Source organism: Carettochelys insculpta, chromosome 9 (genome assembly GCF_033958435.1).
Source record: "Carettochelys insculpta isolate YL-2023 chromosome 9, ASM3395843v1, whole genome shotgun sequence".
Lineage (NCBI taxonomy): Eukaryota > Metazoa > Chordata > Testudines > Carettochelyidae > Carettochelys > Carettochelys insculpta.
In genome coordinates this window covers 61,466,571-61,489,852 of record NC_134145.1, presented here as the reverse complement: position 1 = coordinate 61,489,852, position 23,282 = coordinate 61,466,571, and the positions used below count along the sequence as shown (strand labels likewise).

General features: G+C 43.3%; 2 protein-coding genes across 4 annotated transcripts in view; both read right to left on the bottom strand.

Moving 5' to 3' along the window:
* The window catches only part of AXDND1 (axonemal dynein light chain domain containing 1), a 33,435-nt gene extending 22,013 nt beyond the window's left edge, over positions 1 to 11,422 (bottom strand). Inside the window, exons 1-12 of the mRNA XM_075002746.1 lie at positions 11,290 to 11,422; positions 8,424 to 8,524; positions 7,831 to 7,939; positions 7,132 to 7,214; positions 5,974 to 6,030; positions 5,747 to 5,855; positions 4,885 to 5,006; positions 4,329 to 4,469; positions 4,008 to 4,112; positions 2,884 to 3,004; positions 1,494 to 1,595; positions 290 to 456 (exon numbers count right to left, since the gene is read on the bottom strand). Of these exons, the coding sequence (XP_074858847.1) occupies positions 290 to 456; positions 1,494 to 1,595; positions 2,884 to 3,004; positions 4,008 to 4,112; positions 4,329 to 4,469; positions 4,885 to 5,006; positions 5,747 to 5,855; positions 5,974 to 6,030; positions 7,132 to 7,214; positions 7,831 to 7,939; positions 8,424 to 8,518 (1,211 nt within the window). The 5' untranslated portion in view covers positions 8,519 to 8,524; positions 11,290 to 11,422. The remainder of the gene's footprint in view (positions 1 to 289; positions 457 to 1,493; positions 1,596 to 2,883; positions 3,005 to 4,007; positions 4,113 to 4,328; positions 4,470 to 4,884; positions 5,007 to 5,746; positions 5,856 to 5,973; positions 6,031 to 7,131; positions 7,215 to 7,830; positions 7,940 to 8,423; positions 8,525 to 11,289) is intronic.
* A 6,710-nt stretch (positions 11,423 to 18,132) lies between these two features.
* SOAT1 (sterol O-acyltransferase 1) overlaps positions 18,133 to 23,282 on the bottom strand; it is a 45,821-nt gene continuing 40,671 nt past the window's right edge. For all 3 annotated transcript variants that reach the window (XM_075003216.1, XM_075003217.1, XM_075003218.1), the window contains one exon: positions 18,133 to 21,873. In XM_075003216.1, coding sequence (XP_074859317.1) covers positions 21,817 to 21,873 — 57 coding nt within the window. In that variant the 3' untranslated portion in view covers positions 18,133 to 21,816. The remainder of the gene's footprint in view (positions 21,874 to 23,282) is intronic.

Sequence of the window (23,282 nt, the reverse complement as noted above, 5' to 3'; positions counted from 1 at the left end):
GTTTTTCAGTGGAGGACTAAAAGTTATTGCACAAGGTAGACACAGAAGTCTAGACTACCACATTGAAGCTGGCAGATTTCAACTGAGGTCAAGGCTTTCCGAATAAACGAACATCAAACCTAAGAGAACAATGGTAAGCTGTATGCCACTTGCACCTAGTGAGCTAATGGGGGTTTTGGTTAAATACAAGCTGTCATGTTTGGTGCCCTGCAATCTTCTGTAACACAAAGGAAGTGGAGGCAGCTAGTGTACTACTACACAAATTAAACAAGCACTCCTGCACACTCACAAAACGTTCTCCCGGAAATATTGCATCCACTTAGTAAGACTATTCTGAACAATTCGCAGCTTCTCCCTGCTGGAATTTTCAGCCTGTTCCACTTCAACTCCAATGCGGCCCAACACCTCCCTGAATTCCTCAGTCATCTCCTGCAAATCGGAAAGGTCTGCTGTGTCCTGTATGCATGACAAGGGAGAATGGGAGACCTATAAACAAAGGGACCTTCCATTTTACTGGGATCAGAACAATGACCACTTCCCCTTCTGAAGCAGGAAATGTTCTGCAGTTCCACAGCATACATATGGAAACTGGGAGCTGTACATTTCACTACAGGTTGAACCTCTCTAGTCTGGCTGCCTTGGGACCCGACCAGTGCCAAATGAGAGAATTTGCTGGACCACGGGATATTGGTATTGTCTAGCAGCATTATTAACATTTTCACTTCCTACTGGGCTCTTAGGAGACATTTAAGGGTACGTTACAGCTAAATAACAGCACAGAACACTGAGAGACAGGCCTGGTGTTTGTAAAACTTTATGGGACCTTGGGAAGCTTGCCCACACCCATGATAAGTGGTCATCTGGCTAACTACAATCATTTTGGATTACAGATGTTGCCAAATGAGAGTGTGCTGGATTAGAGAGTTTCAACTTCTAGCAGCACTAGGACCAAGGCACACATGACTCAGCTCAGCACCTGAGTTTTGTGTTGTGCTGAAACATCAGAAGGCAAATATCAGAGAGGTAGCCATGTTAGTCTATAGTTAGACTATAAGTTAGTCTATATAGTTAGTCTATAAGGTACCACAGGATGTCTTGTTCTATCAGAAGGCAAATATGCCAGGCCAGCACTGGTGAGGATACGATTACATTGGCACTGATTTGGCTTCATCCTCTGAGGATGAACAGGAGAGAAGGAAAAGCCATGAAGAGAAGGGAAAACAGAGAGAGGAAATGAGTTAAGAAAGAGCAAGGAGGATAGAGAAGACCAAGAAGAAACAGCAGGGAGAGGAATGGAGAGAAAGAGATGGGGAGACAGAAAACCTCTTCAAACCATAATGATCATTCAATCCTAAGCCAGGACTCCAAGTTCATACAGTAACTGGGAAGCATAAAATTCTGCACTGAGACAGGTGGACCCTGCACAGATACAAATTCTCCAAACACATATTTCTCCACAGCACAGTCGCACATCACAAACAGGCTCTCTCTACCTGTGATGCCAGAAGCACTAAGAAGTGTTTGATGACTTTGGTCCATGCCTTTTCACTAACATAGAGCCTGCGAGCCAGTGTGAGCTGGTTTCTTTCAATCACCTGCAAGAAACACAATTACTTACTATGGATTGTTGGGAGGTTAGAGAACAACCAGGGAGATAACTGACTCAAGCTCCACTGTGTAAGAAACGTACCCCAAAAAGGTGACTTTACACTTGCGCTCTTTAAGCTAAGAATCTACAGACAGAACTGCCCTCAGGATTTACCGGGCCAGGACAGACAGACTTCCTGTGACTCACCCCCTAGTGTGACCCCACACCTCCAGAAATACAGTTCTCTCTTCCTTCCCCACTGCAGCATTCACCATCTTCCCTTGAGCTTGTTTCCCATCATTTGACTGCCCTTGCCGTTCCTTCTCTCCACTCCCCACTTGGCATTACTCCCCTAATATATCTCCCCTGCCTTATTTTTCTTTCAAGCACCCCTCATGGATTTCTGCCATTATTCTCGGTCTCTTTCCCTTGGCTCTGCTCACTTTTTTTGCCACCTTGTCTCTGCTTTTCACTGTTATAGCCCAAGCTCCACTGTTCTTTTTCTTTGCCTTGTCCTGTTTCTTGGGTGGCTCAGGATGGCCCAGGGCTTCCCTCCTGCTGTCAAAGTGAGTTTTAGCTGTGTCTCCTCAACAGCTGCTCCTGACTGACTCCCCAGTGGAATAGGTGGTACTAGCATGACTTCCTTCTGCTGCACATATTATTGCTCGGTGCTGTACCCAAACAGAGGCAGACTGTCTCTGTCACAGGTTGGTGAGTGATGACCAATAGCATAACTTACTCATGGCATGTGAATATGCCAGGAAATATAGACTAGTATCCTACCACCGTGGCTGTACATCATGACTCTTCTGCTCTGCAGACCCCCTGAGAGGCCCACCTTCCACTACAAACTCAGGCCATGGACAACTGTCCAGCGTCTTCCCTCATCACCAGACACATGACAACCCTGCTATGGGGAGTGAAAGATCTGAATAGATGTTGCTTTCATTGGCCCCAAAGTACAGTTTGCGGATTACTTATATGCTGATGGCCACTACAGCAAATACATGGACAGCATGCGACAACAGCAGAGACAAAAGAGGGCAAAGACACCTACTGTCATCAGTTTGATCCACAACCTAACAGTCTGAGTATGTTCCTTGAGGAGGAGGGAGCTTACTTGTCACACTACCTTACTTGGGTTTAAATGCCAGTAGAAATTTTCTTACAAAGCTTCAGTGCACGACAGAGGATGGCCAAAGCTGAATACACCCTAGCAAGTAGCTATGGGGATTTAAACAATGGTTTGTATTGTATAGTAAGATGGTATCCTCCATGATACTTTCTCTACCTACCTTCATTGCCAGGTCATATGCAGCTGAGCTCCAGATTTCTTTCTCTTGCGTTAACTGGAGCAGCTGGGCCTCAAGCCTTGCTCTCTGTAACTCATACAACTCACGATAGTCTTCCACAAGACTGAGAGAAGAAGACAGAAAGACAAGGTGTGAGTAAGGTAATATCTTTATTGGACCAGCTTCTGTTGGTGAGAGAGAGACACTTTTGAGCTTTTGTCACTTGAAAGCTTATCTCTTTCACCAACAGAAGCTGGTTCAATAACAGATATTACAGCACCCATCTAACCCTCTAATACCCTAAGTCTGATGCAGCTAAAAGTACACAGCACAGAAGACGACAGAGGTACACTACTGGAATCCATAATCCTCTACTCCTAACGTAGTTTTTTGTCTTTCTTGCAGCTTCCGAACATTTCAGACACCTGGCCAGCCAGTTCCCTTTCCTCAGCTACCAGACTTCCTACCTACCACTCCCATAGTTCCTTTCCCCTGAACCCAAAATAGATCTTTTTATTGATATGCTGCCCATTGTGAGTTCCCAACAAGTCTGGAGACAAATCTGTGCTCAGTTTAGGCTGTTCTATGCATAGTACAATCTCTTTCCTGGGGTTAGGTGTCTCATTACTCAGAGAAAGACTGACACACGCTGCACCAGTTGACCCCTCAGAGTTCAAGAACTCATGAGGTCCGAGATGTTTTTTGCAGACTGTCAAGAGCCAAGGAACTTAGAAATGGGCTAAGGGAAAGGGGCAGTACTTAGTCAAAATCATTAAATCAGGAACATACACAGCAAATACAAAGGACTTTTAAACAGAAAAACTTGAAACATTTAAACAATGTATTGCTTCAAGAAGTTTGACATTATTAGAGAGATTTCTGTAAAATATATTGCATGGAAATGACTAGTTTCCCAAAGAGAGAAATTGATATTTCCCACTTCCGTCTACAATGTCCTAAAGAAAAAGAAATCAGTGTGTCACATCCGTTCCCACAGAGAGTAAACACTGTGCATGTCTCCTATGAGATAGTAGCAGAAGTACTTGCTTTACCTTTAACTCAAAGGGATCATATTGCTTCAGAAATGTCACCTGCACTCCAACTTTCCCTGGGCTGCAAAAACTCACTTTGCATTCAGCTCAGCATCCCGGACTGCATCAGCCAGCTCCTCATGGGCCCGTTCTGCTTCTCTGGTTACCCTGAAGTCATGTTCTCGGACCTCACACAGCTCACTGCAATAGAACAGTTATCCACTCTGATTTGAATAAAGAGAAGAGACTTTGCTGCCACCCATGCTACTGTTCTACAGGACTGGTACTCAGAGTGTCTGTGTGGGGCGAACCTTTGCATAAGAGAAAAGGGAGTTAATACTGCTCTGACCCACAGTATGAAACATGAAAATCTACTGCACAGAAGGTGGATTTCTGAAGATCAGTTGTGATTCAGACCTGGTCAGCTGTCCAACAGATTCCTTAAAACGGTACAGCTCTTCTGTAATGTGTCTATCTATTACTCGTTGTGCCATCATTTCTTTGTAAAGGTTTCTCATCTGTTGTGGGATCCGATCCAGTAGAGTAACATACCTCTGCCTGTAATAGAAGGAGACACAGTAAACTGGGAAAATTATCTTACCGTTCTAAGAATGCACATTTGTTAATTCAGTATCTAATGAGAGGATCCTCTTTCCACTGAGTTTGGAAATTTCTATGTCATAATCTTCTGAGCATTTGAAACCAAGATTTTAACATTCTTGAACTATCCCATTGTGCGAGAAACAAGATACCTAAGAGAATGGTATAAGAATGTTGACCACAAAGGGACATTCAGCTAATCTGCTCTACTCACAGCTTCTTCCACTAGACATCACTTACAGAGAAGAGGGCAGCAACACTGAAGTGAATGACAGTTGTTTATTCTTAACATTCCTGGCAGCAACATTGTTTTATGAAATACCAAACAAGTCAGAACACAGCTATAATCTGAAAAGGAACTCTGAATTCTCACCTAAGCTTAGAAAGCAGTTCTCCTCTCTCTGCACAATCCACACTGACCTGTCGAATCACCTCGTGAAACACGATGTTATAAATATTTTGCTCTGTCTTCAGAACCTCCAATACATTGTGCAGCTGGCAAAAAACAAAATCAGGAATTTTGCAGACTTTGTCAAGGAATTTATCCTTGGACAGTGATGACCTTGGAATAAAGATTTTCAAAAACAAACCGCTTGTGATAGAGTTCTATTCAGATGAAAACAGTAATGCAGAGCGTACTGGAGAAAGAGCGATTGTGCATTTGCTCAATGGTATGGTTTTCAGAAGTGTTCAGTATTGGGCTAATTCTGCTCCCATCAGCATTGATGGGACCCTTCCATTTACTCCAATGGGAACAGTTAGGCAGATACTGAGTGTTGTTAAATACCTCACACTCCATGTCCAGGTCTGCCCCATTTCTATGCATGTAATACCTGAAAATAACCCCGAGAGAGAGAGATTCTCTGACATCTTATTTCAGGCCTGGATAGATTTCTGAAAAACACTTCTCAGTCAACTTGTATCAGAAGCTATTGGGTCTCCTTTTGTAGTCATGATCTACTGGTTTAATTCTTTCACTCTAACCATGCAAATTATGTCCCTCATTGGCAACACTTGCAGCAGGAAAATCCTACACTTAATGTCATGGTGCCATCCTTTGAGTCTTCCTAAACCAGACCAAATCCCAAGAAGGTATCCTCAGCAAGGAACAGTCTGCATCAGTAGTACCAGGATGAGAAGGAAGACCCACAGTAGTATATAGCTTTAGAATTCAACCTCTGGGAGACATCTTAAACACGAGGATGTTTTTTCTCAGGATTTTGACAAAATATTACCTGTGAAGGTCCTGTTATTCCAATTTGCTCATCATATACTCCAGCCTTCTCCAGCATGGTGTCCATCACTTTCATCAGCTGGATGACTTCTAATCTCCCAGATGGCTTCCTTATGGTCCAAAGAAAGGACATGCCATTAGTTTATATAAAATGCTACAAGGTTACACAGAATTTAAATCCATTGAGTCATTCTTTTCTAAAATCTATGTGTACAGAGCAGCACTCACATGGATGGGAATAACCGCAGTCTATTTTCACTATCTTCAAGTAGAGTTGTATACTTACTGTAACAAACAAAACAATTAAAACTGGTCTCAGATAATATTCCAGCTTAGTGGTAGAATTCAGAGCTGACTCACAGATGCTGTAGAAGATGTAAACTCAGAGTAAGGGACTGCCCTTTTGTTCTGAGTTTATATAGCACACAGCACAATGGTGTTCAAGTGCGTAAATGGGGATCCTAGATGCTACCATCATACAAATAACTGCAAAAGCATAACACAGTAATAATATTATTATTACTATTACTTATATTAAGAAAATATTATATATATGGCCACTCAGAAGTCTGGGATTTAATTCATAATCTCAGTCTTTTGTTCCCTGATAGAAACAAAAGAAAGATGAGAAAGTGACCCCCCAACAAAGTCATGGCACTGAGGGTTTAAAAGGAGACTCTCTAGACTTGTTTGGTCAAGGTTTAGTGAACTCATTTCAAAACTCTTGGCCAGCAAAACTAAAAGGTGAAAAACTTGAGTACGGTGCTTCAGGATTTCAACTGCAGCACTGAAGATCTACTATGTAGCATGAGAGAAACCTGCCTAGCTTTATTGTAGAATGAAATTCTAAAAGGTAGAAAAGACTGTAAAAAGACAGAGACACTCCCCTTAAACTCCTGCAACAGCCAGCTATGACTTTAAGAAGTATCCAAGCATTGCCTTAAAATTGCTGGATTAGATGACTTCATGAGGACCTTCTACCCTACATGCTATGTTTCTATAACTCTGGGATCTCATACTATGTCTATTGTCACATTCAGACCTAACCAGAAATACATGTGAGAGCTCACTGCTTGAAAGGCAGACAGAGGGATGAAAGATAAAGAGAGGTTTGGCCTCCTTTAGCCATCACACAGGAATGGCTAGAAAAGCATTGTTCAGACAACTATGCAGGAACAGGTGCTGTTTGACATTTCTTCTGCAGCACTTTTTCTGGATATGATCTTCACACAACTGCTTGGCCAGACTTAATATACTCTTCTCCCTTAGATTAGGTTGCATCTATTTGGCCAGTGCTCCTGACCCTGTTACCTTGTCCCATTCTACTGTGCAATGCAGGACATTAAACATGGAGGAGAATTCTTTGTAAACCAAGCAAGAACTCACTCATCGTAATACTCCAAGCCCAGGATTCCTCTGTTCTTCACAATGTGAAATTCTTCAGGGACCAGGCTATCTGTTACATTTGTCTTCCAAGGACAGAGGGGAGAAATCAGAGCATGAAACAATGGTAAAAGGTACACCCAAATCCCCACTATCCCCCCAGAAGAGGTATGTGTTGCAGTTGCTTAAAGAGCAAGCCTTGTGCAGAAGCTTCTGGACTGCTTTCCCATTTTTCCCCTAAATCTATACATAGACCTGAATCAAGTTTAAAATCTTTACCACCACAACAAATGGAAAGAATTGTAACGGAAGCACAGCATTCGGTACATTAACGCCTGCAAGAACAGCTGCGCTCCCCCCTACACACACCGTTAGTGCAGCTATATGATTACTTAACATGATTACGGTTGGAAGCAGCTAGACCTGATGGAGTTTAAACTGAAAGCCCATGCAACCAGTGCTCCTACACCTCTCTCTGCAGGCACTACAGCTGAGACAGGCACAGAGAGAGAGTAACTGAAATACACTTTTCACCAGACCCACAGTGGCTATTATGATGAATATCTTCCTCCTAAACATTCACTAGTACTGGGAAAGGTAAAGAAGAATCAGCAGGGGTTCAGACTGGTGAAGAAAGTGCTAGATCACTATGAACAAATGTGCAAATGAAATGAGAAAGGTTAGTCAAACTTCAGCACTCACAGCAGTAGTCACGGATGAACCCTCACGATGTGGTTCAGGTAATGGGCTTGCTGGAGACATCTTTCTTACATCTTCTTTTCCAGATATATCATATAGAAATGAGACATCCCTGAGGAAATAGAGGGAAAGTGCTCATTTATTGACCTCATCACGGGGCACTCCACTCACTAGTCAGTCCAAGGGACCATTTCTGTGCATCCTGATAAAGGCTATATCTGGAATCTTGCTACACTTGGCCAGTCAAGTTGAAATTGATACAGTGATATTTTTAGCTAGCTTAATCACTTCAGTGAAGACAAATCTGCCAGGAACTACCAGGTTTGAAATAACATTGGTCAGGGGGTCCTTTTCAAACTAACATACCAAAATGTGCGTGTGTGTCTAATTTCTGGTAAGGATGGCATCTGACTGGCACATTCTCATTTCCCTGCCCTGACAAATCTCTGCAGATCATTGGGCATCATTTCCACTTGTTTATTTCCCAGCAAATACCGGAGTGTTTGCCATCCTGGCCAGTAGATGTGAAGAGTAGGGATGTTCCCACTCCTCATATTTCTCCACTTTCACCATCTCCCTTACGCCCGTTTGCTTACCGTCCAGCGCCTGTCAGACAGATGGGATGGTCGATGAGGTATCTGAATTTGTTTCTACGAATAGGATGATGCCAGAGCCCATCTGGAGCACGCATGCTCCCCTGAAGAGCAAGCACAAACACTCCTCAGTGAAAAATCCTAAGGCCATGAAATACAGTGGAAAATCCTAAGCTCGTCATTCTAAGGGGTTACATAGAGAGCTGAGTTGCTTATGCTTAGAGAGCTGACAAGAACAACACCACCAACAATCAGAGAGACAGAGAGAGAAACAGGGAGATGTTACTAGGAATATTTACACAATAGAAGGCAAATAGCAAAATGGTCACTAACAATTTTCTACATTTGTATGACATTTCTCTGAAAAATTCCCTGGTTTAGGAAAACCCATTGTCCAGGCACAGCAGAGGAGAACTAACCTCCGGCTGGTAACTGCTACCTTTCCGCAGGGGGGCAGTCAGTCAGACAAGAAGTCTGGTCTCAGCAGCCATAATAACCTGAGCACTGCAGAAACAGGCCCACAAAGAGGAGTGCAAGGCTGCAGCCTGCTCCCCCTGTTGGACTGAGGCCCCTCCTGACCCCACCTGCTGAGTGCAGCCCCATCTGCTTCCCTGAGCAGTAGGAAGCAAGATGGACAGGGAGCAGGTTAATTGTCCACATCCACTTCCCCTTCTAACGCTGGTCCTCTTCTCTACTTGCTGTTTTTCCTGCTCTCTCATTCCCCATTATTAATTCCAGTAATCACCCAGAAAACTGTGAAGTTGTTTTTTTCCCCCATCAACCATCACCCTTTTCAAAATATTTGTAATAAACACTGCTAAATTCCCCAGTCATTTTAAATAAAATAAAACCCCAGAAACAAAGGGCCCTAATTATATAGCAAACCCGTGTGACAAGTTTCCATAAGGCCACGTTAGGGTTGGTTTACAATACAGTTCTGTGGTTCCCATCTTTCTGAACTCGTGTCCACTTCTTCCCATTTACGACAGACTCTTGCCTGGGATCCCGTATTATTTCTTCGCCCTGTGCCAGCATTACTGTACATATAATTTGGTATATTCTCCATTTGCTCTCTCTCTCTTTCCCATCGTCTTCGTCCTTTCCTCTTTCTGCCAGTGTTCTCCAGGACCCAGTTCTCAATCCCCTTCTGTCACCTGTAGTGTACTTATACTTTCAGAAAGCCTTTGACAGGGTCCCTCAACAAAAGCTCTTGAGCATGGTATGCTGTCATAGGATAAGAGGGAAAGTCTACCATTGGGTTTGTAACTGATTAAAAATCAGAAACAAAGGGTAAGACTAAATCATCAGTTTTAAGGATGGAGAGAGATAAATAGTGGTATATGTCTCCCTATATACGTCCATGGTATATCCACTTTTTGAATAGTGCATTCAGGTGTGGTTGCCCCATCTGAAAAAGATACATTGGAATTGGAAAAGCTTCAGAAAAGGGCAACAAAATTGAGGAGGGGTATGGAACAACTTCATCTGAGGGGAGACTAACGAAGTTTGGAATTTTCACTTTAGAAAAGAGACATCCGAGGGAAAAAATGATAGAGGTCTATGAAATCATAACTGTTGTGGATGAAGTAAATAAAAGAAGTATTATTTACTCCTCATGACACAAGAACTCGGGATCACCAAATGAATTTAATAGGCAGCAGGTTTAAAATAAACAAAAGGAAGTATGTTTTAACACAATGCACAGTTACCCCGTGGATCTCCTTGCCAGAAGGTATTGTGAAGGTCAAGACTATAATAACAGGATTCAAAAAAGAAATAGATAATATCATGGAGGGCAGGTCCATAGTGGCTCTTAGTCAGGACAGGCAGGGATCATGTCCCTAGCTACTCTTTGCCAGAAGCTGTGAATGTGCAACAGAGGATGGATCACTTAATGACTACCTGTTCTGTTCATTCCCTCTGGCATTGGCCAATGTTGGAAGACAGGATACTGGGCTAAATGGACCTTTGGTCTGACCTAGTATGGTCATTCTTATGTTCTGTGTCCATCCCTCCATACCTCCAAATCTCCCTATTAATTTTCCACTCAGACTTCTAAGAGCCTGGAAAACAGTGAAAGCGTTGGTAATGCTGGTAGTCTACGCTGACCTCCCAGAGTTCGGCAAATTCTCTGGTTCAGCACCAATCAGGTCCCAAGAGTGCCAGACTAGAGAGGTTCAACCTATATCCAGATACTCCAAAAAGAGGACACAAAAGCAATGAGGGTAACCTAACTCACATCACAGCAAGGATCTTTCTAGCAGCTGGAAGTATAAAAAGTATAAAAGAAGGACAGTGACATCTCACGTGGCCTCTGTCCTCTCTCTTCTAAACATGTGGAAGATCATCCAAAATACAAAGAACTTTGAATTGGGGAGACTGATCCTAGGCTGGGAATAGAATCCAGCCTATTCACTGAGAATTGTGAGCTTCCTGTAATATTTATTGGGATGACAAACACACTGTTCTAATAAGACCAGGGTCCCTCATCGAAGGCTCTTGAGCATGGTATGATGTCATGGGGTAAGAGGGAAAAAGTCCACCCTTGGATTTGTTACTGATTAAAAATAGGAAACAAAGGGCAAGACAGGGATGGTCTAGACAGTACTTGGTCCTGCCCTCATGGCACGGGGCTGGACTCAATGACCTCTTGAGGGTCCTTCCAGACCTAGTATTCTATGATTCTATGTCCCTATGTTAAACTAAATTCACATAGATTTTTAGCTGCTTGAATGAAAACATGCGACACTAAAGTGTTCAATCTTTTTGGTAACACGGCTGGATAATGTGCTAGTCTAGATTGAAATGGGACAATTCCAGCAGCTCTTATCCTGAAGAGGAAAACATATTCCTAAGATAATGCACGTACCTTGAAGTCTTTCCCACTTTGGTCTTTCTTGGGGGGCCTTAAATATTCAGGGCTATAGGCAGTACTGGCAGCAGAGGTCAGAGCTAGGAGGATCTCTTTGGGGATGAAATCACACTGCAGGGAAGTGGGAAGAGGCCCTGAGCAGTCCAGCGTACTTGATTTGTTCTTCAGCTGGGGGAGCTCTGGAAAACAGCAGGAAAAAAAAAAAAAAAACAACAACCCAGTAGTAGATGCGGCTGCTCTGTGCTGGGGAGGGAAACACTGCTTTCAAAACAATAAGCTGAGTTGGCCCCATTCTCATGCATTAGTTTAGATCTTCTGCGTCACCTTATCCTACCATGATGAAATAGCCCCATAGATAGTGTTCTCCCTTTCATTCTTTGGGCAGGTTGAATTTTCGCACACGCAACACCAATACTGAAGTCATGTGCAGACGTGCACCACAAGTACAAACAAAAACCTAGATATAAATATATATTTGAACCATTCATAGTGACAGAAGAAACAATATTTAAACAAAGGATAATTAACAAGGAAAATGTTTAAGATATTTATTTAATATGAAATCAAATAAAAAGAAAATTAACTCCACCTTTGGAGTACATGTATTTTACCATCCTTTCCAACAACTCAAGCTAGTAAACCTGCTAAAATGGGGCATACTGCAAACAGCTATATAAGTAAATCAAAGATATGGCCATCAAATAAAAGCATAAAAAATGTGTGCCAGAGCCCAAATTTAACAATCTACTCCTACACACCACTCAACCTACTCCTATACACCACTCAATCAGTGGTTCTCAACTTTTTGGTCCACAGCCCACCCCAGTCAAAGCAAACCTTTCTATGGACCACCAACCAACCACCCACAATGCCAAATACATTCACTTATCTCTAAATACTCTAAATATCAAATTACTCATATTAGGCTATCAGAGCATAAAATCCATAAATACACATATAGTACACATAGGGAGCATATATTTAGAGCTTACTGTGTCTAACATGTTAGCTTATCAAAGTTTGTTTTAAAGTGAATCATTATTTTTATGTCCAAGAAAAAAAAAAAGAAAAAGAAAAAGATGTTAACATTGCCTTTATTTCTGATGGGGGTGGGAACATTTTTGGATTGGGGACCAATGACCCATTAAAAAAAAGTCAGTCAGGAGCCACACAAAAGCGAGAACCAAAAAAGAAAAAAAAAAAAAAAAAAGCAAACCCCACCCTCACTAATGTGGACCTTCACTAAGACGTGTTGCTTGCCTTGTGCTACAACCCCACCAGGGTTGAGGGATGGGAGGACCAAGGTTCAGTGCTTCCCACAGGCCAGATTAACTCTTCTGGGGTCCCATGGCTAGCAGATTTTGTGAGTTCCCCCTTGGTTCTGGTGTGGGGCCAAAAATGAGGGGTTCAGTGTATGGGAGGAGGTTGTCAGGGAGTAGGAGGGGATGAGGTGTCTGTGCAGGAAGTAGGGAACAGGATGAAGGTGCACAGCCTGGGCAGCAGTGTGGCAGGATGCAGGAGTGGGGCTGGCAGCTCCCACTGGCAGCAATTCTGACCAATAAGAACAATGGAGCCCACGGCCCACTTGCAAGACGCTTTCAGACCACACTTTGAGAGCAACTGCACTAAATATTCATGCTCTCCACTAAAGCTGCTTTAAAAAAAAAAGACACACGTACAGACTTTTGCAGTTCACAAAACTCTCTTTTGCCTGCATATTATCCACACATAAGATCACCTTTAGGATGCTAAACACATTTATGAGTCAACCACCTGAAATTTTGGCACCCCCATGCAGCCTGCTTCCACCCCAGCCCAGGACAGAATCATGTCTCTCTCTCCTAAACCAGCATCTGCAGCCTGGCTAGGGACTGTGGTGGAGAGAGTGAGAGGATCTGGCTCCTGTGGCAGCCCAGATGGGAGTCAGGACTCCAGAGAAACTCCCCAGACCCTCCTCACTAACGCCAGCACTCACCCCCACCATGCACGCCATACAGTCTGCTCCCCCCCACCAACAGCTCAGCCTAGGGCAGGAGGATATAGCTGGGTTGTTCACAACAGGCAGCTGCAGACAAACCCTGCTGCTTTAATCCAGGAGTCTCTCTCCTCTTCCCACTGCTGCTGCCCTGCTGGGAGATGGGACACCCCAAATTCTCATTCCCACTGGTCCCCCTCCCAGCCAATTACTCCCTCCTTCCACGTCCCCTGATCCCTGGGAATAGCTTTCCAATACAAGCCCACTGTAAACCCACTGTCATTACTTCTCTGCAGGCAGTACTGCCCCTTCTTGCTCAGTATGTAGCAATTGTTTTTGGTGAGAATTTCAGCATCAGCAAATGGGCAGCACAGACGGCATTAAACTGCTGCTATCTGCAAAATCATTTTACATATGGTAGCATCGGATTGATACACATGCATTTACAGCCACTCAGACAAGCACTCACAAGCAGGGTGAGCATTCAAAATTTACCATTCATTTGGTGATTCCCTGCAATGTTGTGTCAAATTTAGAGTGCTGCTAATCAATGGATATCCACTTCGTATTCACAGATCGTTCTTGTGGATGGCAGATTAGATGTGGATACAACTTGTGTGTGCGCTCATGGCTGTTTTTATATTTAAACCACAGGTGTAAATGTAAGAGCTACGTGAAAATCCACCTGAACACTGAACATTTAAAACAAGAAGGTGCTTCCCACTCCCAAACTGCATGCTCCTGTTTACCAGCCTCTTACTAACTAGGGAGTGCTAGGAGGTCAATTTTTTTTTTTTGAAGTCATGGTCACCGCAACTTTTGTGAATAACTTACACAGTGCCCTACATGCAGTTAATACAGCAGTATCTGGGCCCCAGCTGAGATTTACCTGCATTTGTCCTGCTGATAGGTACCAAAGACAAGCTACCTTTCATTTTTCTGCTCTCTGGTTTGGATGCAGATGGCAGCCCAGGAACTTGCACTGGATTGAGGGACATGGTTACTATTCATTTATTCAAGGAGATTCTCAAAGATGAAATAACCTGCAAGCAAAATTAAATCAAAATAGTTCCTGTGCTTCATCATTTTTATGGAAACAAACTTTGGTGTGTCATTTCAGAGTCAGAAATAGGACATGATGCGCTGGTGCTGGGACAAATTACAAATAAAAGGAGAGTTAAAGACCCAGTTCTGGATGTTATGAAGTTGGACCTTCCAAAACTTTTGGTTTACACCCAAAATTGTATGTTTTTAAAAATCTTGGTTTTAATGTTTAACATGAATCTGTTACTAACCATTTCACACACATCTGTTGTGGTTACATGAATTGAGCTCTAGTATGTATTTTACAATTCAATTTCTCTTCATTTCCATTCCCAAACCAATCTACTGTAGAATCTTGCTTTGTAAATTATTAGACCCACTGACAACTTGTGCTCTTCCGTCATCACCAATTTATCGTTAGCCTATGCATTTATTTGCTGTTACATTTCTTTCCAATTTGTGTTGAGTCAAACACTTGTCAAAATAATTCTTTATTACACACGACACCACAATACTAGTGTTAGACACATCTGAATTGTATTGCAATTTTCTTCATTATTTATTACAAACAAATCTGTCCTCCCTTATTTCATCAATTGTATTCTGACTTTTATGTTTTAATATCTACTTATTAGATGCAGCTTAGAGTACTATACTACATTACAGGGAAAAAATCAACACCGCCCCCCAGGTCTATCTTCCAGAATCAATTTAGCATACCTACTGGGGACACACTAAATCAAATTTACAAGGCACCCCCATGGCCTGCAGTGCTCCTGCATACCATTAGGAGTAAGAGAAGTACTCCCATTGTGAGAACTTAGCCAGGGGTGTGAGCTCAATCCTTAAGGAGGCCATTAAGGGGCCTGGGGGAAATAGATTCATTTAAAAAAAATTGTGAGGACTGGTGCTCGGCCCTGCCAAGAGGGACACAGGCCTGGACTTCACGACCTCTCAAAGTCCCTTCCAGCTCTATGATATATGTATATTAAGTATCGGAGGGGTAGCTGTGTTAGTCTGGATCTGTAACAGCAACGAAGGGTCCTGTGGCACCTTATAAACTAATAGAAAAGTTTTGAGCATGAGCTTTTGTGAGCACAGACTCACTTCATCACAAACTGCTTACGAAAGCTCATGCCCAAAACTTTTCTGTTAGTCTATAAGGTGCCACAGGACCCTTCGTTGATGTATATTAAGGTATGTCAACTTTAGCTATCTAATTAATGTAGCAGAAATTGGCTACCTAAAATTGACCGCCCCCTGTAGTGAATACCTGCCCTAAGTGTTTTTCCCAGGTTATCAACCACTCATTTGGAAAGACCATCTTTTAGTTGCTACAAGTATATGTTTTTTATTTTTTGCAAAGTCAAGCCGCATCTCCTATTTGTTTCTGTGGGAAGGGACAGCTCAGTGGTTTGAGCGTTGCCCTGCTAAACCCAGACTTGTGAGCTCAATCCTTGAGGGGGCCATTTGAGGATCTGGGGCAAATTCTGGAAAAAGCAAATGGTGCTTGGTCCTGCTAAGAGGGCAGGGGACTAGACTGGCTGACCTCCTGTGGTCCCTTCCAGCTCTATGACATACACGTCTGGCTCCCAGCAGCAACACACAGATCTTTATCAGTAAGTAACATCTTAATCGCCCCCCTGAGGGCTTGACCGCACTATGCGGAAGACCAGCCGTGGGTGCCGCAGTCAATCGTCTGCGGTTCGAGGCAGTGTGATCTGATAGGGACCGGCGGCATCAGCCTCGGAGCGCGATCAGCAGCCTCCCCTGCCGGTGACTGCTTGGACAAGACGACGGGGCTCCCGTGAGTGACATCCTGGCGTGGAGCTGAGTCGCCCCCAGCAGAGCCTCCTCCGTGCCCACGGGCCGGCCGCACACCGTGGAAAGCCCCGCAGCAGCCCTGGGCCCAGCCCGCGGCGTGCAGGTGCAGCCCCAGTGCATAGGGAGAGCACGGGAAAGAGCCGCGCCCGCTGCGGTTCGTCAGCGGGGGAGAGTCACACCCTGGGGCAGGAACTGGGGCCTCACCCCCGCCCCCCGCGGGGCCGTGGCTGGCGGCAGCGAACTGGCCCGGCGAGAAAGGGAAGGGACGGAGGGAGGCGGGGCACCTTCTGCCACCTGCGGCAGGTACGAGTCCCTCCCCGCTACCCACAGCGAGCCGGGCCTGCCCGCACAAGCCCCGCCGAGGGGCTGCCGGGACCCCCTTTACCAGCGCTCTCAGGCCCCGGCCCTTTCCGTTTGGTCTGTTGCTATGGCAACGCAAGGGGGGGGTCCTTCGCCTGAGCTGTCCCAGTGGCAGCGCCTACGGTGGAATACCCCCAGCTCAACCTCGCCCAAGAATATCCTTCCCGCGCCTGATGCTCCCGCCCGACTCGCTCTCTGCGTCTTTAGCAGGTGGGACGGGAGGCGGAGAGACAGTGATCAGGCAGTGACTTAGTCACCTCACCAAACCTGTTTACAGCGCCTGCCTCCTCCGGCCGGCCGGGCTGCGGCTGCGCGGCCAGAACCCGGCAGCGTTTGGCTCCCACAAGTGCCATGTGCAGTGCAAAATGACTCGCGCCAGGCCCCCCGCGGTTCGAGACACCAGCACAGCGCTCCAGGCCCGGGTGCGGCCGCAGGTTACAGCACACTATGAACTTGCCAGACACCCACTACATCTGCAAGAGATGTAGCAAGGACTGTCACTCTCGTGTGGGTCTTCATAGTCACCTGTCCTCCTCTGCTGCTGTGTTCTTAGTGCAGGGCAGAACAGGCGCACTCCCATGATTTGCTCTGTTCCACAAAGGGAGTGGCACACTCAGCTGCCAGATACTGCCCAGAGCTTTGAAAGAAGAGGGACAGACACATGCTTGCAGGGCAACAGAAATCAACACTTAAACAAAGCTACCAGGGCAGGCAGCCTGAAAGAAGCCATTGATGTCTCATAAGAACAGCCATGTTGATAGAGGCTGTGTTGACAATAAAGGGAGAAGAAAAGAAAACAGTTCATAGGGCTGGAAGTGTTCTGTTGCTACAAACAGGTGTTTTCTCAACAAAGGTCACACTGCACTGCATATACCTTGACTGTTTTGGCACAAAAGGCAGTTTTTGGCAACAAAGCTTAGTAATGCAGACAAACTCTATATGAATCTTTGGCTTAGAGGACCAAATGCAAAATTAGGAAGAATCAGCTCAGAGGAGCTGGGATCAAGGGGAGGTAGCCCCTAGGATTGTTCATAATGATGAAAGGAATGCAGAGTTGGACTTTGGAGTTAATGCCCTGCATGGATGCCTGGAGGCCAGTGTACTAGGTGAGCATGTAATTCCTTCTGCACAAGAATTTCTGCCCGCTCCCAATCACTTCCTGCTCCAATATCCCTCCCCCAACAGTGTTCCTGCTAATTTTTTCATTCATGTGCAGAATAAAATTGTATGGGTATCAAGGCATGTGCAACTGTGCACCACTGCTAGAAACAAATGTAGCTGCGGGCATCTGCTCATCTCCCGCGTGGCTGTACAAATGCACAAACCCACAACTGCATTGGAACAGCTTGCTGAGTGCTCCAGAGCAAGCACATAAAGGACTCCCTGCAGTAGGTTATCTGGGTGCTTGCTGAACAGGCAGCAATTGCCTGAGTGACTTGGTTTCCAAAGTCTGGCTCCAGAAAGAACATGAACCATGAATTGGAAAGGGGAGTGAGCCTCTTACCCCTCTGTTCCTGGATGTTGGTGCAATGCTCTTCACCCTCCCCACACTCCAATAGGATGGGTGTAGAATGACTCTGGTTCCTACAAGAACACAGATCCTTGGGGACCCTAAAGAAAACCGATCCATCCACACCTTTCCTAGATAGCAAAATATATTTCAACTGCTGAAATACAGTAGATTATTCAAACAGACTTTCTGCATGACAGAACATTGTACAGGTTGATGTACTGCAGACAGTAACAGACGCATGTCTCTCACACCAGGCATCTCTTGGCAATTATTCCAGCTTTAGTAACAGATTATTCATACCACTACCAATGGTATTTTTATACTTCATTCTTTCTGCCATTCACCCTTTTCCATAAAAAAAAGATTAGAATCTGCTCCAAGACGACTAGTAGGTAATCCTGCTCACACCTTGCGTAACTGAAACATCTGAAAGAATGCATGCTCTTTTCAGAGGGCATATTTAAACCATTCCCTCCTTTTAACTCATTTACATTCAGAAATCAAAGCCAAACCATCTAATCCCCATCAACAGGTTGATACTGTGTTTCTTCCCATCCCATCATTTATTTCTTCACAGCAAGGAAAGCAATTAGGCTTAATTTTGATCACCCTTATTGAACAGTGCACAATTTAAAAGATCAAAAAAAGGCAGGATTCCTTTCCATTCTAAATCCATCTTTACATGGAAGCTAGGTGGGCTTTTTAAAAGCAGCACAAAGGACACATTTGGTATGAAGATTGTGTATGGATCTACCAGTCTACTTTACAAGGACAAATACACACTTCATATAGGCAAAAATCTGTGTACAGAAAAAAAATACCACCATATTAATACTGATTTCTGTGATGTTACCAGCATTGATTTCAGTTGTATTGGAGAGCGTTCCAAAAATGGAAGCTTTCCATTTCACAGATGGTTAAGAGTGGATGGAAGCTTAACAGCTCTACCAAGAACACTTACATATATGTATACATAAAGAATTCAGAATAGGTTGTTAGCTGTAAGTGACCAAGTCACTGGCCAGACCACCATACTGCTGGCTTTGGGTTTCTACAAACAAAACCCACAACCCTTCAAATGATGGTAATATCTTCAATTCCAATTTTGCCCAGCAATGTGCAATAATTTCACTAGTAATATCTAAGGCCTCAAGTATTTCTCCAATGTAAATCACAAACACAAATTTCAAACTTCACAAAATAAAAAAAAAGCAAAAAAACTGTCAGTAGTGTAGTTGTTAATGTTCTCTTAAAAGGCATAGTTTCACATGCCTTGAACTGTAGGACTAAAGGACCGAGTGTTTTTAAAAAAGGCTAGCAACTGAACATGCCAAAATGATGACTGGCTTCTGCTTTCAATACTTTGGCTCCAAGCAGTGAGGTTGTTCACATAACCTATAATACAGAATCTTGAGTATGGCTAACTGGCACCTAAAGTTGTACTAGGAGACAAAAGACAAAATACAATTTTTCCTGTGAGAACACTGAGACATGGCAGCAGGCTTCAAGAAGCCCAGTGGAGTGCAAGGATTTCCATACATAAAAACAATAATTGTTTTTAAAACTATGATTAAAGTATATTGACTTCAGTTCGTCTTAGATGGAAGAGAAGTGCTACCATCTGAGCACGCAGCTATCTTTAAACATTATCTGGTTAAAAGTAAGCTCTTAAAATTTTACTAGCACTACTTTCTAAATTTGTTTTTCATTATAACTGTTCAAGCTCAACTAGGGGAAGTAAAAAAACAGACTAAAGTTTCTAATGATTTTCATCTCTAGTCTTTTGTGTACTAACACCATGTCCTATGTTTGGGTGCACACATTTGTTGAACTCTAATGACATTTAAAGAAATCATGAAAACAATTAAGAGTTTTGATGTTTAGTACAAGCTTTTGTTCAGTTAAAAAAAAATCTCTACATTCAAAGCCTGAATTTGTCATAGATGTGACCTGGCTAGGTCCTTTTAATAATAGCAGGAGACTTACCTATTAGACAGGATTGAAAGCTAAGAAAAACACTTAACACCAGAGCAGCTGGCTCTAATAAAATCATGTTTGAACTCAGGTTAGAAAATTGCTTTTCCAATACACTAGAACAGTTGCATTGTAAGCGCCGCTAGCCATGCCTGAAAATTGTGGCTTGGAAGTCAACAGGATCAATTTGCCGTTCAGAAAAATACAATTAAAAACATGGTGAAGTTACAGTACTTAAATGAAAACCTAGCTACTCTCTACCATTTAGCTACTTCCTGCAATGGAAGTTTTAATTACTGTAAGATACAATTCAGTTGTCTCCCTGATGTGTATCACTTAGATGAATAAATGCCATTCAGATAAATAGGAGTTATAGAATTAGTTCTGAACTAATTTGTAAGCTAAAGTGTAGAACTGACATCTCCATAAGAAAAGGGAACAGTAACTGGAAAGGAACTTCAATTTGATACAATCACAACTGCTGTGGTAAAGGAAATACTCCTAGTTTAATACCTATTTAATCAGAGTTTCTGCTGGCAGCAGTGCAAGGGTCCCTCCCACAGCATCAGAGCATGATCTTTTCCTGAATCCATATGTTTTTAATGCAAGATTCCAAGGGAGACGGGGCTTTCTAATGTAAACATGGTGATTTAGAGTAGAGAGGTTGAAAAAAGGCTCTATTCATCCCCTTTATTTCCAACTGCTTTAGTGTCAGGAATCCATTATGGAGAACCTTGTCAACATACGGCAAGATTAATGGTCACTGCATACAGAGGAGCCATTTGAATGAGAATACATTCAGTCCCACTGGAAAAAAAAAACAATGGGATTTTTTCATACTGTTCCACAATAATACATATCAACGTATGCAGAATAGTACGTGCACATGCACAGGAAGAAGCTTCAATTTGATTTGGCAGTTTTATATCCCCCTAAGGTAACTATTTAGTTTAGGAATTACAGGCAGAAAGTTATCAGAAGAAAAACTCCTACTGTTCACAGTCACATGTGAGCTTCAGACCACAACAGAAAGCCTGGGGCATAAGAGCAGTAGTTGGAATCCTAACAGCCAAAGAGCTCAGGCTTTTGTGATTCAGAGATCACTCTTAAGCTTTAGTATAACAAGGGTTTTTGTTTAAGAATGCATGCACTCACTGCCCTATTTCTGAGAACAACAAATACCTTTGTATAGCCAGTAGCAACTGATCATGCCCTGAGTCTGCACCATGAAAAAAACACTTTCCCCAGCCCATCTTCAACCCCTATGCCTGTGGAAAGTAATCCCAGACGGATGAGCCAGAAAACCATCCACCCATATTTTGGCTATGATGCAAAGCATTGTGTCACAATAATACTGCCACAGCAACAAGGAGGGTTCCAAAGAGCATACAAATTCTGCCGACATCTTCAGTTACTGAAGGAGGAAACAACTGTAAAGGAATGTCTAAAATACAGATTGACAGACGCTACTGCTAAGCTCTACCTAGTCAGACCAGACCCTCTACTGTCTGGACAAAGAGTAGCAAAGTATGAAGCACTGCTGGAATGAGCAAAATTCCAAAGACCATCATCTTCATCTGTGTTTCATAACTGACACGGAAAGGACGGAGTGCAACTGTGTGCCATGAGAGCTACCTGGAAACCTGCTGCAGTCCACTTAAACTGGGCTGCCTCAGTAAAGTTACAAAACAGTTTCTCTCCATTAAATCAGGAGGCATAGCTTCCCTTAAAGAAAAAGATCTGAAGTGAATTATGACATTGGTCCCTGTACTTGGGGGAGCACAGGCTGATCTTTAGATATGGGAAGTACGATGAAAGCAGGAGTTTAATCATTTTAAATCTGTATATGACAATCCCAGGAACGTGGTTTCACATAGTCCAGGAATGTGGGCTAGAACACAAAAGAAGAGAGGCTGCATGTTAATCATGGATATGTAGTGGTAGCCATTATTGTACAGAAGTTGACTAACCCCTATCTGTTCACACTTCCAGGAAAAAAGCCAGCAACACCAAACATTCTCACATCTAGCAGTCAGATGTTACTGCCTGTTCAGAGGTTCAGACAGTAGGGTGGAGGACATTTTTTCAAGGTGCCAATAATCACATAAACTATTTATCTGTCTTCGACAAAGACATCTATGATAGCAGCTGATCATTTTGTGCCAGGAGTTAGTTCCGTCGGTCTATCTATACTGAAAATGAATACATAAACTGCAGAGCACACATTTGGAATCAGAAGAACCAGACCTTGAATTCTGAGGCCACACAGAATGTGCTTCAGATTAAGTCCTTGTTCTATAGTTTTGAATGCCTTTTGAAGGAGCCATGTAGGACAGGCTTACCTATCTAGAGCAGTGTTTCTGAAACTGAGTTCCGTGGAACACTGGTGTTTGTGAACAACTTGCAGGTGTGCTGGAAGTGTTTGGAAAAATACACTGATGGTATATATTTTCTGTTATTAAAACCACTTATAATTTTACTTCTTCATTGTTAGGATACCTGATTAAATTTCTTCATTTTGGTTTTGCTTTGTGTGTTGCTAGTTGGTTTTTTTTTTCTGGTCTGAACTTTTTTTTTTTTTTAAAGAAAATTTTCACCAGTGTTCTGCATTAAAAAAAGTCATATTGATGTTAGGTGTTCTGTGGTCTCAAAAAGTTAAGAAACACTGACCTAGAGTACTCAGGCACTGAAAAGGTTGTGTGCGCTCATTGTTTATGTTTGACTTCAGAATCATGTTCCTGTTTTCCTGGCTTTACAGAGGAAATACCCTACGGACCCAACCAATGCAAAAAAACTCAAAAAACTCACAACTGTTTCTTCTGATGCTGGAGCCTGACCATGCTGCCTCCCCAGCACTGTATTACTAGCACAAAGTGCTGGCGTGTATTGAAGTGCCTGAGTTCAGAGGACATAAGTTCACTACCAGAAAACTGACAGTTGGGGTAAAATAAAATGCATCATTTAATCTTCCTCAAAAAGGCAACCCTCTGAAGCCTGAAACTGAAATGTGTGAGGGTGGGGTGAAGTAGGAAAGTGAATAAGAGGCAGTAAAATACTAGATCCCTGAGTTTTAGCCAGAGAGCTTCCCTGGTTTCTCTAATTTCTGTTAGTCTACTCTCTACTCTAGGCATCCTTCAGTCTGTGTAGACCATAGATCACGCCCTTCATAACTCCATTTAAGATAGTCATTTGCAGCGTTGACTGTGACTGTGGAGGCCCACACGAGAGTGACAGTCCTTGCTACATCTGCTGCATATGTAATTTCTGTTAGTGGTGTCAGCCCTTCTCCACAATTATCTC